At 44.4% G+C, this 14152-nt stretch overlaps 1 protein-coding gene across 1 annotated transcript in view; it reads right to left on the bottom strand.

Moving 5' to 3' along the window:
• RIMS3 (regulating synaptic membrane exocytosis 3) overlaps positions 1 to 14152 on the bottom strand; it is a 355261-nt gene that overhangs the window by 11293 nt on the left and 329816 nt on the right. Inside the window, exons 5-6 of the mRNA XM_069223774.1 lie at positions 2419 to 2520; positions 971 to 1110 (exon numbers count right to left, since the gene is read on the bottom strand). Coding sequence (XP_069079875.1) covers positions 971 to 1110; positions 2419 to 2520 — 242 coding nt within the window. The remainder of the gene's footprint in view (positions 1 to 970; positions 1111 to 2418; positions 2521 to 14152) is intronic.

The following is a 14152-nucleotide window of genomic DNA, read 5'->3' as shown; positions in this document are numbered from 1 at the left end:
AAACATACTGGATGGGTAGATTTACTAGGAATTTGGAAATGAATAGGGGGAGTGACCTGGGGATGTGAATATGGGAGCAAATTGACTTGCTTGCGTTTAAGGACATTGTTTGGCGTTCAGGTGATTGGGAACGTGATTCTGTGTGTTTCTGGGAATGTAGGGTTTCCTTGTGTAGGTGCAAATATAGAATAGAGATTCACAGTGCTGTGAAGTGGACCACGAGCACCACACTGAATTTTAGATCTCTGTTATAAAAGTATGAATATCAATGTTCTCAAGCAATGGAGGTACATTGCATGGATGTGCTCTGAATGTGCTGGTACAATGCATGTGTGTCCTAGGTGTATGGAAGTATGTTGCACTGAGTTAGTCTAAGGATGTGGTGATGCAATCTGATTATCATCAGATGCAGAGGTGCATTGTTTAGGTGTATCTGGTATATACATATTTTTTATATGTGTACTGGGGAAGTGTAGGTAGATTGCACATATATAATTGGGAGGAGAAGATGGATTGATTTGATGCCCTCTTTTGGTGCAGGTAAACTGATTGCCACGGAAATGTAGCTTGTTCGATTGGTTGTTGTGAGAATGTGGCTGTATGTTGTATTTTTGTCTTGGAGAATGTGGAGCTACTTCTTATTGTCCAGTGGATGTGAATGTCAAGGTATTGGTAAACCAGGGTCTACTGAGAATGATATGGAATTTTGCAAATGTGGCAGTGCATTGTATAGATTTCATGTTGAAACTGTGGATCTGTAGAAATGTGGTGTTTGAGGTTGCAGGTGATCTGAAAATGTATGTCTCCAGAAGTAACAGTCTATTGAATTTTTTTTTTAATACATGGAAGGATATTGCTTGCCCCTTTTTTGTAGAGATGGTCCGTGTTGTTACTTGTTTACACTTCAACCCAACTTACCATTTCTTAAACAGTTCCCAACTTTCTGGTGCTAGAGTTTGAGGTTACTAACCTGTAACACCTTGCCCTGTGGGCTCTCCTCAAACAGCAGTGGCTGCTGGTATAGTGGATCCCAGGTCTTCTTGGCAGTTTTGGTCTTCTTTTTGGCTAAGCAGGCACCATTCTCGAGCAGGTAAACTTTAATATAGGGAGCTACAAGAGTAAAACACAACAAATTAAATACTTTGTGTATACTGTTGCAAAATGATACTGTGGCTGTGCTCTGTAACATTAACTACTATATCCCTACCTAATAACCTGTCCCACTTCCAGGAAACTCCATTTGTCTCCCAATATAAACCAATGGATCACTTCTTACGCTTATACTGGGTTTCCCTTTAACTTATTACACCCCTTCCCACATGCGTCCTTTCTATCATAATTCCTGGAAGAGGAAATATGCAATTGTCTCTCCCCAGGACCATTGTCCCTTCTTAGCTTCCCCTTCAATCCAACCTGAACACTTTCTCTTCTTCACCATAAGTAATTCCAGTTCTAACATTGTAACCCGAATCTTTCCAAACTCTCCAATCATCCCTATGCAGATTTTATCACTAAGGCTCCTCTTCAGAAGCACACCCTGTTCAGTTGATTCTTACCCACTACAACTCCCATTTCACTAGACCTTCTTCAGCCTCAACTCTGTCCTATGGGGGTATTCCCCATAAGTATTCTCACCTTAGGTCCACTGATGCCTCTAGTTGTAAATGCCCTTAGGCCATATCAAGCTAAGAACTGATCTCTTGCCCCAGGATTCTCTTTACCTAAACCATTGCTGAATCTGAAATCATCTCCAGTAATTTGCTCAAACCCTAAATGTGCCTCTGTTCCTAAGAATTCCACAAGTCCCTCCCCAATCCTAGGCATCTCCGCGGCATTCCCCTCACAATCTCTTAGATAGAAGACTCCCTTTTCAAGTCCCATTTCCAGAGGCTCTATTTGACTGGATTTTTACTTTTTTTGGCTCTCCTGTCCAAACAGTGTCCTGGTACATTGTTCTCTTCACCAAACGAAATTCCCATCAGTATAGAACAACCATCCCCGAAACCTCCATTCCAACTCTAGAACTCCCCCTTCTGGTCCTCTTCTCCAAGCATTGTATCTTCCAAGGATCTCCCTTCCAGGGGTTCCTTTTACATTGACATCTACAATGCAAGTCCCTCCCATCTCTGTCTCCTATACATCCTTACAACCTTTTCCTATAGATCTCCTTTTTGAGCTTGAAGTTTCTTCCACCTGATCTCCTGGATCTTCAGCCTAACTATTAACTCCTTTCCATGGATGTCCTGCCCAGCCCTCTTCCTATTCTCAGATCTCCAGTCCTCTACTTTGGCTCTCCACTAGAATTCCACTCGGCTGTATCCCACTGTCAAATGCTTCTGTCTTCTGTATCCATTATATACATCCCTCTACTCATGCAGGGGGCCTATTTTCAATGTCAAGTTGTACAGCAGTACTTACCAGGTATAGATTTGGACCCTGGCTTTGATGTTAGGCCTCTAGCCTCAATCACCTCTACCTCCAGTTGTCCATTCCGGTCAATCATCCCAATGTGTACATCTCCTGTGATCAAATAGTTCCCATTCAAATAAATCAATGAAATTGTATATGTTAAAATTATAAATAATAGTAAGTTTATTTCACACGACCATTTCAACAAAGAACACACGAGTGGATATTGTATGACTGTACACAACTCTACTCCAGACGATGCACATCGAGACAGCCAATGCGTCTCAATTTCAGGTAACACTAGTACAGAACACCCACCTTAAATTCCCTAAACCGTCTGGCAGCATCCAAAAAATATAACATTCAAAATGTTGCACAATATGCTCCATGCTTTCTGGGACACGGGACCTCGGCTATGTAAAGAAACTGGGATTTGAGATCAAGTTAGAGTGCTCCAATCTTGCAAACTCAGTTCAGATGCAAGATACAATACACGGGGAAAGCTGTCATAGGATCCTGGATTTTTACTTCAGAAAGCAACCGCATTACTAATTGAGCTATTTAGATATGTTTAAGCAGAAGCCCATCACAATGACTGGGGAAAAGGGGAGCAACTTGCCCTCAGTAACTCACAACCATTTGAATGTGTTTGCATTTAATTTTGCGAATCCTATTAAATATGTTGAATAAAGATAAATGGTGTCCCTTAAAAAGCAGCTACAAACTGAATAAAACTAAGTACCACAAGGTAATATTAGTTGATATTATAAATCAAAACCCCTGAGAGGTTAAGAGGGGAGGAGCTAGAGGAATCAGGGCATCTGAATTCGTGCCCTCCTACTCAACCAGCAGGACAAAAGGTGAAACCCGATATATCAGTGCTGTACCCAGAGGAAGATTATTTATCCATGGATTGGGTGCAATTTCGTGTTCCCTGTGCATAAGCTCAAGGTGAAGAGGGCATATTGCAAAAAATGTCTTAAACCTTAATTTTTATGATATGTTCACTTCACCTCGAACATACACATGACACAAAAAACTGTACCCAATTCTATGAATAAATGATCTTCTGGGTACAGCAACAGCACTGATATATCGGAATTTTTTATACTGTCAATACTATTTGATATGCTGCTGGATTAAGATACCATTCCTTCCAGGCTGTTGTTGACAAAAGTTTGCTTGCTGCCAGAACCTGATTGTTGATCCCATTTTTTTAATTCTGATTGGAGTGGGGTTGTGTGGACTATTACCCCATGACCTATTCAAGAGGGCGTCTCTTGAGTTGGATTCCCATAGTCCTACAATGATTAGATGGCTATAAGTCTCCGCAAACAGGTAATACATTTTAATTGATCCCTAAAATTCATAAACTTGCCACGTAGTCTGAAGGAATTCATTTAATGACTGTTATAAAGGAAATTGGAATACTGTAACTTTTTGACACCAAAAAGCTTCCAAGGGGTATATGTGGCAGAGAGAAGAGACGCTGCTACATGGAAGGTAAATGGAATGAGAGTTTGTTGTGCTTCTCTGCAGCAGGCCTTAAAATTCGTGTTGAATTTGAAACCTTTTAGTACATTTACCAGTCTTATTGCTCCTCTCTGTTCATTAATAGAGCAAGTTAAAATAATTACTGGATTGCATTACCATATGTTCTGAGTAGATGGAACGTGCCTGGCATCCATGGATTGACGTTAGGAATGTTTGAGCCCATGTTTAGATATTGTTGTGCTATTAGGTTTACATATTTAATGTGGGAAGTCCAACATCTCATTTGGATATACATGACCATTGTCGTTAGACACTAGAACATGTGTGTGTGTGCTAGTCTTTCAATTGGTTTGCTTTTATGTATTTTAACGCATGTACCTTTTGTTTATTATTTGATTGTTTAATTGGTTAAGTACTTGTAGCTCTTACTGCTTTTCTATAGTATATATGAGAGGTGTTTATTCAGGGACCAGTATGTGTAGGGGGTGCTTTCAGACTGTTGTCTTTTTTGTTATTTAATTGAACTTCGACTATATCTCAATGTATTTTTTGAGGGGTCTTGTCTCATTACAGAGCAACATTATTTTTCAAAAACCTCCCAATAAAAGATGTGTGGAATACTGGTACTGTTTCACCCACACCTGTAATGTCTGCAAGAAGGATGTTCACCACGGCTAGAACTCGTCAGGTGGGTCGGGTATATTTAAGATGTGTTGAATGTCTTCATTTTTCTCGCAGAAGGTCAAGACTGCTTTATGATCCATTAAGTCTTCTAAGTGAATTCTTTTTGTTGTGTATAATAATTCACCATTAAAGAACCCCATATGACTACCCTGCTAAGCCTTTCTGCTGGATCCTAATGTCTGATCCTGAGGTGAACTTCCTTTTGTTTATATCAAACCACACCTCATTGCTTCATCTGCACTGGTTTGAAAGTACCTGCTCAACAGAAGGAAGGGGTTACTGGTCAATGAGTTCAGTATTTTGTTCTGTTAGGCGTGGTGTTGATTTTCTTATGGGTGACCTATGATATTTTCATGTGAACAAATGATGTTGCCCTCTAGTTTCAAACGAGGAGTGTTAGACCTGACAGCTTCAGGGTGGTCTTCCCCCTTACTTTTTGCCTCTTTGCCTTACAATTTTGTTTATTTCTCTTTGTTGGCCTTAGGACTCTGAGTACCTTACCACTGCTGACCAGTGCTAAAGTGCAGGTGCTCTCTCCCCTAAGCATGGGTTGATTGGTACATCCACAACTGGCATACTGAATTTACCTATAAGCCAGGTACATCCACAATTGGCATACTGAATGTACTTATATGCCCCTGGTAAAGTGCACTACAAGTGCGCAGAGCCTGTAAATTCAGTGCTACTAGTGGGCATGCAGCAGTGCTTGTGCCACCCACTCAAGTAGCCCTTAAACATGTCTCAGACCTACCATTGCAGGGCCTGTATGTGCAGTTACACTGCTTTGTCCACTTGGCTTTTAAAACCTTTTGCCAAGTATTAAACTCTCCTTTTATTAAATAGGTCACCCTTAAAATAGGCCCTATGTAGCCCATAGGGCAGAGTGCTATGCAATTAAAAGGTAGGACATGTATTATAGGTTTTACATATCCTGGTAGTGAAACACTCCCAAATTCATTTTCACTGCTGTGAGGCCTGCCCCTCTCGTAGGTTAACACCAGGGGTTCCTTATAATATTAAGTACGCTGTAACCCCTAATTGAGAAGTAGATATGTCATGTTTAATACCTATAGAATTGTGATAATGAATCTTCTTTAATGGTAAAGTTGGATTTGTTATTACAATTTTGAAAATTCCACCTTTAGAAAGTTGTAATTTTCGTGCTCTTAGCTCTGTGTGCCTGCAGTCTGTCTCCAATATACATCCTGGGCAGGATTGGAGGAAGAAGCTGACCCACCTGAATACACAAAGGGCTGCAGACCACCCTGTAGCGAGTCTGGCTCCAAGGCAGGAATGGAGGACCTCGGCACACTTCAAAGACCCTTCTTTAAAGTCACCCCTCACATCAAAGACACAACTGGGTATAAGCACTGGACCTCTGACCCTACCAACTCAGTACACTGCCTACCTGAGAAAAACTTTGTCAGGAAGAAGGACTGCTGTGCTGCTACAAGGACTGCCAGTCTGGACTGCTGCTCTGGAAGAACTGATTTTATGCTGTGCTGCCCTGCTGCCAGCTACCCTCTGCCCTGCTGAGGAAGGACTGGTCCCATCTTACTTGAACCCAGAGTGACTCCAAGGGCTTGTTGGCTTGCCTCTGGTTTTCTGAAGTTTCAGGGCCACAAAAGTCTTCCAACTCACCTGATACAGCTACTGCACCTGTCTTCGACCGACTCCTGATCCCCAGGAGGTACCTCTCAGTCCTAGGCCCTTGGCTATTTGGCTCCTGAAATCGAGCTTTTGGATTCTTCATGGCCGCAAACAGTCCGCTCGCACCAGAACAGCGCTGCTCACCCAAAGAATAAGTGCGACACTGCCGCAAGTTCATTTCTCCTCACAGCAAGCATCACCACTCATGACTGTGAGACTCCTGTAAGCAATGCCGGGCCAACTTTCTGCGCCCACGGACTATCGCCATTGATGCTCTTCTTGCTCTTGGCGAACATTTTTATTCCCCCACGAATGGGACTATTGGCTCAATATTTAAGAAGGTAAAACTTCAGCTGGACTTGTCTGGGACTGTGTCCAACGCTCTCTATTGTGGTCAACCTGAACTTTTGGATTTAACCCAGTCTAGCGTGGTCAGATAGCCCCAGTTGTCACTTAATGCTTTTAAGCACTACATTTCAGTTTATTCTTTAAAAAATTCATATCTTGACCTTTACTTGTTGGATTTATGTAATTTTGGCCTAGTAACCCTGACTACGATTGTGTTTGCTGCTAGGACAGGATGTATATCTCTGTAACCAGAAACCCAATTTCTAACAAGGAGGTGTAGATTCCTAATGAAATGTGTATTTAGTTTCCTCAGTCTTGCCTTCTCTCCGGTCTCCACTTGGGAATGTGATCTGGCCAGCGTTTATTCCTAAAATATTTTGTAAGCAGTACCCCCACAAAGATCATGAGTTGTGCATTATTTATGCATGACTGCCAAGTGTTGTTGGTCAAACTCACTCTAAGAAAGAGTAGGACTCAGTGCAGTGAAGATTACGTATAAGTAGATTTGTTAGTAGGGAAAGGAACCTGCTTTATTATCACCAAATACTAGACTTTCTTTACTGCGACTCCTTACTATGGCATTGTAACACCCTCTGCAGTATGGGTGCAAACACAGTAGCTGGTAAGGGACCAGAAATACTGCTTTAAGCCATATATTCTATGGTGGTCGGAACAGTTGTCCACGACTAGGTGGAAATCCATATGTGAGTATGATGTGGTGGGAGTTGCAACAGACTGTGCACTAGGGCAGTGGTTCCCAACCTTTTGACTTCTGTGGACCACCACTTTATCATTACTGGAACCCAGGGTTTGGAGTGAAGTGGTGCTAGTGGGTCAGAAATGAAGCTAGGCTGGTTAGCAGCAAAAATGACTCCTGTCTTAGTAAAGGCAGGAGTCATGCCCATCACGCCAATGGCCAGCACAGGGGACCAGTGTCCCCTGTGCAAGGCCTTAAGACCTAGTGCCAGGCAGGGGTCCCAAATGGCATGTCAGGGGCCCTCAATGCACACCCACCAATAAATAAATAAATACCTACCCAGGATGGGGTCCCCCATCCTGTGGTGTCCCTCTGGTGTGAATGGGGGTTGGGGATCTTGGGGCTTAGAGTGGACATCTGTGGGCCCATTTCATGGTGTTTGGCCATGGAAATGGGTCCACAGGTACCCTAACGCCTGGTCTGACCCCGACATTAAATAATGGCACTAAGCAAGCTTAGCGCCATTATTTGGGTCCGTCTACTCCTTGCGTGTCGTTTCTGCGCCCGAGTATAAATATGGCAGTGGGGGTTAGCGTCATATTGTGGACGAGAACGCCTACCTTGCATCTAATTAGCGCAAGGTAGTCTGCTGCATCCACAACATGGCGCTAACTCCTATATTTTGACGGGTCTAGCACCAAAATATAAATATGGAGTTAAGTTAGTGCCATTTTAGCATCAAAACAATTTACCCTAATGTGGCACAAACCAACCATAAATATGGGCGTATGTGCATTCCCGTGGAGTGCTAAAAGAAAAACCGAATTCCTTGCTCTAATCTGTGGGAGGACACAAACAATCAAAAGGACAGTTGATAGGCTAAGCTCCGGAGGGAGGAACCAACACAAGAAGAAGAAAAGCCATCAAATGAGATTGGCAAGAAACCCAAAAATGAGCAGTGAACTGACACATAGCACTCTGTGTGCTAATATTGCACACACTATATTATCCGAAAAAACACAGCTAAGGCTGACTGTACACGAGACTTTAAAAAACACTCACTTTTGCAGAACAAGCCCGGTATCCATGCCACCTGAAACTGCTTCCATTTTTGAATGGGAGACGATGGCTCTTATTCCTATTAGCAGCCACTGGAGGGCAGCATAGCGACATTTTCTCGAGGCTGCGTATCAAATTGCTACACTTGGCGGAGAGGGAGTCTGCAACCAACCATCAACTCCACTAGTGTCAGGCCCTACATTTTTCACACTCGCCCATTTCGTTCTTTTTTTAATGAGGCCGAGCCACTGTATTATTGAAGGGCCGCGTTTGCTACTGAGATATAGATGTGTTACTGTGAACGCTGTTGAGATCCGTGTGCAACTTACACGACAAGATGGCCAGCTACTGCTACCCTCGGGGCACACTTCCATACAATAATATCCAACACATAAGGATCCCCAAAAACGTATCTTCCCAACTTTTATGCCACTATGCGATCCATTACAGGTGGGGTGAAAGTTTCATTACAGCGCCCATAATCCTGAACGGATTTCGACCTTTCCCTCCAAGCCTCCTTACAAGAGAAAACAAGCTTTGGCAAAGCCAATAGGTCTTGCTTATAGAGGAGCTATTGGCTTTGGCAATGTATTTTACCATGTTGTACGCCAGTGCGGCTGCTGTCCCGCAAGACTAAAAGTTAGTGGCGTGGAGTGTCAGTGTGGAGTGGGGGAAATAGAGTGTTGCAGAATAGATTTGCTGCAGTGTTGTAAGGAGAGTATAGTGTCGTAGAGTTAAATAGATGGTAGAGTTCAGTGGTTCAATGGCAGAGAGTGTCATAGAGTACAGTGGGGTGAAATAGCGTGGAGTAGAGTTGGATTGGAGTAGAGTGGGTGGATTGGATTGGGGTAGAGTGGGGTGGATTGATGTGGGGTTAAGGCCAGACTGGGAACGCAAAGCAAACCTTGCAACTTTGTCAGACTAGCCCCCGGAAGGGAGGGAGAGAGGGCCTGAGGGAGCAAGAGTGAAGAATTGCTGCTTTTTTATTTTTTTATTTTTTTACTGGGGGCCAATATTGCAGCAACCCTGCAAAACTGGCCCCCACCCTTCCAGCCTCCCGGGGAAATGCCTGATGGCCCGCTACGGACAGTCCGCCCTCTGTGGGGTGGACTGAATTTGAATGGGGTAGATTGAAATGGGGTGAGGTGGATTTGAGTGGTGTGGATTAGATTGGATTGGGGTGGGTGGTTTTCTTTGCAGTGATAGGGGTGGGGTGAATTGGATTGAACTGGATTTGAGTGGGGTAGATTGGATTCACTGGATTACAGTGGGGTAGACTGGAGTGGGGTGGACTGGACTGGATTGGAGTGGGAAGGACTGCATTGGAATGGGGTGGATTTAGTCGGATTATTTGGAGTGAAGTGGTGTGGATTGAAGTGGGGTTGTTTGGATTGGAGTGGGTTGGGCTGACTGGATTGGACAAAACTGGGATGGGCTGGGGTGGACTGGATTGGGGAAAAGGGGTGGATTGAAGTAGAGTGTGATGGATTGGAGTGATTGGTGTGGGGGAGGGTGGATTGAAATGGGGCGCAGTGGGTTGTACTGGGGTGTGGTGGGCTGCAGTGAGATGGACTGAATTGCAGTGGGGAGGATTGGATTGCAATGGGATTGGGAGGATTGGACTGGAGTGGGGTGTGTTGGATTGGAGCAGGGGTGGATTGGAGCAGGGTGGATTAAATCAGGGTACGTTGGAGTGGGATGGATTGCACTGAGGGTGGGGTTGATTGGATTGTGGTAGGGTGGATGGATTGGAGTCAGGTGGGGACTGTACAGGGGTGGAGTGGTTTGGAATGGGGTTGGGGTGGATTGTAGTGGGATGGATTGGATTGGATTGGCGTGGGGCGAATTTGGTTGGAGTGGGGTGGATTGGAGTGGGGTTGGATGGAAGGATTGGAGTTCAGTGGACTGAACTGGGGTGGATTGTATTGGAGTGGTGTGAGGTGGAGTGGAGTGAGGTGGGGTGGATTGGAGTGGATTGACATGGGGCGTGGTGGAGGAGGTGGACTGGATTGGGGTGGCATGAGGTGAATTGGATTGGAGTGGACTGGAGTGGGGAGGATCGGATTGGGGTGGGTTGGATTTAATTGAGTGGGATAGATTAGGGTGGGTTGGATTGAGTGTGGTGGGTTAGGTGGGGTGGACTGGATAGGGGTAAATTGGGGTGGATTGGATTGGAGTGGGGTGGACTGGTGTGGAGTGAATTAATTGGAGAGGAGTGAACTGTATTAAAGTTGGGTAGATTAAGGCATTTTGGAGTGGGGTGGATTGGACTGGAGTAGGGTGGATTAATGTGGGCTGGATTGGACTGGAGTAGGATGGATTAAAGTGGATTGTATTGGAGTGGGATGGATAAGGGAGGTGTGGGTGGACTGGATTGGATTGAGGTGGATTGGGTAGCAATGGACTTGATTGGGATGGGGTGGCTTGAAGTGGGTGGATTGGATTGGATTGGATTGGAGTGGGGTGGGATTGGATTGGAGTGGGGTGGGACGAATTTGAGTGGGGTGGGTTGGATTGGAGTCAGATGGATTGGATTATAGTAGAGGGGGTTGGATTGGGTGGATCCGACTGGAGTGGGGTGGATTTGATTGGATTGGAATGGGGTGAGGTGTACTGGATTGGAGTGGGGTAGTTTGGACTGGGATGGGTTGGATTGTTGTGGGGTGGATTGGTGTGGGATGGGCTTGTTTGTATTGAGGTGAATTGTGATGGATTGGAGTGGGGTGAATTGGAATAGAGTGGGGTGGATTGAATTGGAGTGGAGCAGATTGTTTTGGATTGGAGGGGGTTGTTTGAGATTGGAGTGCGGCAGGGTGGACTGAGGCAGGTTGGAGTGCCCCAAGCCAAGAAAATGTAATTTTCATTTTCAGCTGAGGAAGATAATAAAATATCTCCATTGATACAATTTCTTTAATACAAATATTTGGAAGGTTGCCAACTGTATGTTGAGCAACAACTACTTTTTGAATTTCCTCTGTGCATTACCCATTCCTTCACTTTATGAAACTGCAACTTACTGTGCTGTCACAGTGGAAGTCTCAAATATTGTTTTGGATTAAAGTGGGGCAGATTGGAGTGGAGCAGGTTGTAGTGGGGTGGTTTGGAGTGGGACAGGTTGTTTTGGATTGGGGTGGGGTAGAGTAGAGTGGGCCAGATTGGATTGGAGTGGGGCAGATTGTATTAGGGTGGTCTGGATTGAAGTGGGGTGGATTGGATGGGTGTGGTGTGGATTGGATTGGAGTGGGGGTGGATTGGGAGGGAGTGGGGTGGATTGGACTGGAGAAAAGCAGATTGGAGTGGGGCAGATTGTTGCGATTGGCGTGGGGCAGATTTGAGTGGGATAGATTGTTTTGGATTAAAGTGGGTCAGACTGGAGTGAGGCAGATTGGAGTAGGGAAGATTGTTTTGAATTGAAGTGTGGCAGATTGTTTTGGATTGGAGTGCAGCAGATTGCAGCTGGGTATTGCATTGGGCAGAATGGTGTGGGGCGGATTGTTTTGGAGTGGTGTAGGATGTTTTGGATTAGAGAAGGGTGAGCTGGAGGGGGGAAATTAGGGTGGGTTAGGAGGATGAGAGAGGAGAGGAGTGGATTGGGGTAGATTGGGGTTCACTGCACGATTATGTATTAAAGCATAATTTCGGAAATTACACATAATATAGAAACAATGTTGCTTTGCAATATTTAGGACAAGATAATCATCATCTTTTCAAAACAGCACCCGCAAGCAAAAACAAAATAAAACATGAGTGCAAAGCGAGAAAAGAGGACTTGGCAAAATAAAAGAAAGTTAGCTAAAAAAAAATGAAACTTCACAATTTTGTTGGTCCTGCTGGGCAAGTTTTTGACAGTCACAAGCCTTCTGTATGCAGGGCACTAAAAGAACAAAACAGAACCTCAATGACATCATGAGCAGTAGAATAGCACTGATTAAGTTGAATCAGTCAGTGCTCAGTCCCTGCTCCACACAGTGGAATGGAAATGATTCCAGGCCTGTAGTGACGAATTATGAGGCTATAAAGAAGAATGCCATGCAAGCCAACAAATGGTAAGTGACAGGGAGGCTCTAAGCCCTTTACTGTACAAATAGTCTTGCAAGTGAGACGCATATGCTAGGCACACACCACATGTTCTCAGGCCCGCTCACAGCAAAGTCTCCCTATGAACGACTTGAAGAATGGAAGGGAAAATATTCTTATAAGACAGCAGGTGCCAGAGTTTGGCATTTACGCTACAAATGACTCAAAACCATCTAGTCTACAAAATGTGTACTTTATACCAGTAGCCGAAGTGAATAAAAAAAGTATAGGAACTGTGGTCCTGAGCGAGCATAGTGGTGGTGTCAGTGAGTGTGGGGGCAGAGTAAGGCGCATAACTAAAAAGAAAACATATTTTGGAACTATATTGTTGCACTTTCATGTAGAGGTAACTGTGTGTAGACTAGAATGCACGCACCTTAAATTAAATACAAATGCGGCTTAGACTAATATTCACAGGACAGTGCTGTTATTCTTTAGCAAAAAAGTATGGGAACGGTTTCATTGTTCCCGATACTGTGCCACAACCATCATGTGGCCCTGTAGAGCCACCCAGTGCTTAATTTGTAAATAAAAACGTGCCAGTGCTCAAAGCCCTCCTCTTTAACACGCAGCTGCTGCAATTAAATGTGAGAGCACGGAATACTGAGGCAGCGTAATCCTCAAGCCATCTCCGGCCTTTTCATTCAGCTCACTTTTGCAGCCTTCTGCTTTCTCCCATTGTGACGCTTTTTCGTTTTTTCTCTTTTTCTGTCTTTTCCATATGTCTTTTTCTCGCAGTAAATGCCTGGGGCAGAAGAATAAGCGCCGGCCCTCAGAAATAAGTGCTGGTGCTCTGCACCGGAAACAACAAGCACAAATTAAGCACTGGAGCCACCACATTTTGAGGAAAGCGGAACACTCTCAAACACAGAAGTAGGACTACAATTTTGTGTCAGCTGAGGGGTACACAATGACTTAAAAAACAGATTTTAAAATCCGTGGCTCTTGTGTGGCTGTACAAATTTCCCCTAGAGACACAATGGATAAAACCCTTTGGTACATCAGGCTCTGCTAGCGCTAGATAAGCTCCTGAGACTGTGATGTAGCGCACCTGCTGCTGAGGTCTGTGTATACTTTGAAGGTTACATGTTGAGATGCTGGCAGAGCGGATTCTCTCTCTCCCAAATCTGTTCCACTAAATACCATGTTCATGCAGTGGTTGAGTGTTAGCGTTACCAGTGCTGGCCACTTGTCAGCGGGCGTGGTGGGGAAAGCGGGGTATTAAAAATAAATAAACTTACCTTTATGTTGGGAGAGACGGTTCGGTCTCTCCTTCTTCCTTGGACTCCCGGAAGCACAAGGAAGTAGGGCCCTGTGCACTTTCTCCTCCCAGCTGTTCATTACAGCTGGGTGGAGAAATGCAAAGTGTGCATGACTGTTTGGCTGGCCCAACATGGCTGGCCAAAGGGTCATGTGCTCTTATGTGAAAAAAGCCCTCCTCCAGCCCAGGCTAGCCCCACCCCGCCCTAACCTTGCTCCTGAGGAAGAATAAAATGATAATAACATAGTTATTATCATTTTATTTTTCCCTTTCGTCCACTGCATAAAGCAATGGGGCGACGCTCCTCCGCCTTACCGGATAAGCTGCCGCTGAGCGTTATATAACAAACACTTTGGGAGTAGAAGGATTGGAAATGGGAAGAAGTAACAATTGTAGAGAGGGACTTCAGACAGTAAAGAAGATAATACTTTAAAATGTCAATGAGATAAGTTTACGATTTTTGTACTTGATTT

This window comes from Pleurodeles waltl, chromosome 3_1 (genome assembly GCF_031143425.1).
Source record: "Pleurodeles waltl isolate 20211129_DDA chromosome 3_1, aPleWal1.hap1.20221129, whole genome shotgun sequence".
Taxonomy (NCBI): domain Eukaryota; kingdom Metazoa; phylum Chordata; class Amphibia; order Caudata; family Salamandridae; genus Pleurodeles; species Pleurodeles waltl.
The sequence above is the reverse complement of the archived record's forward strand: the minus strand, read 5'-3'. Positions and strand labels throughout refer to the sequence as shown.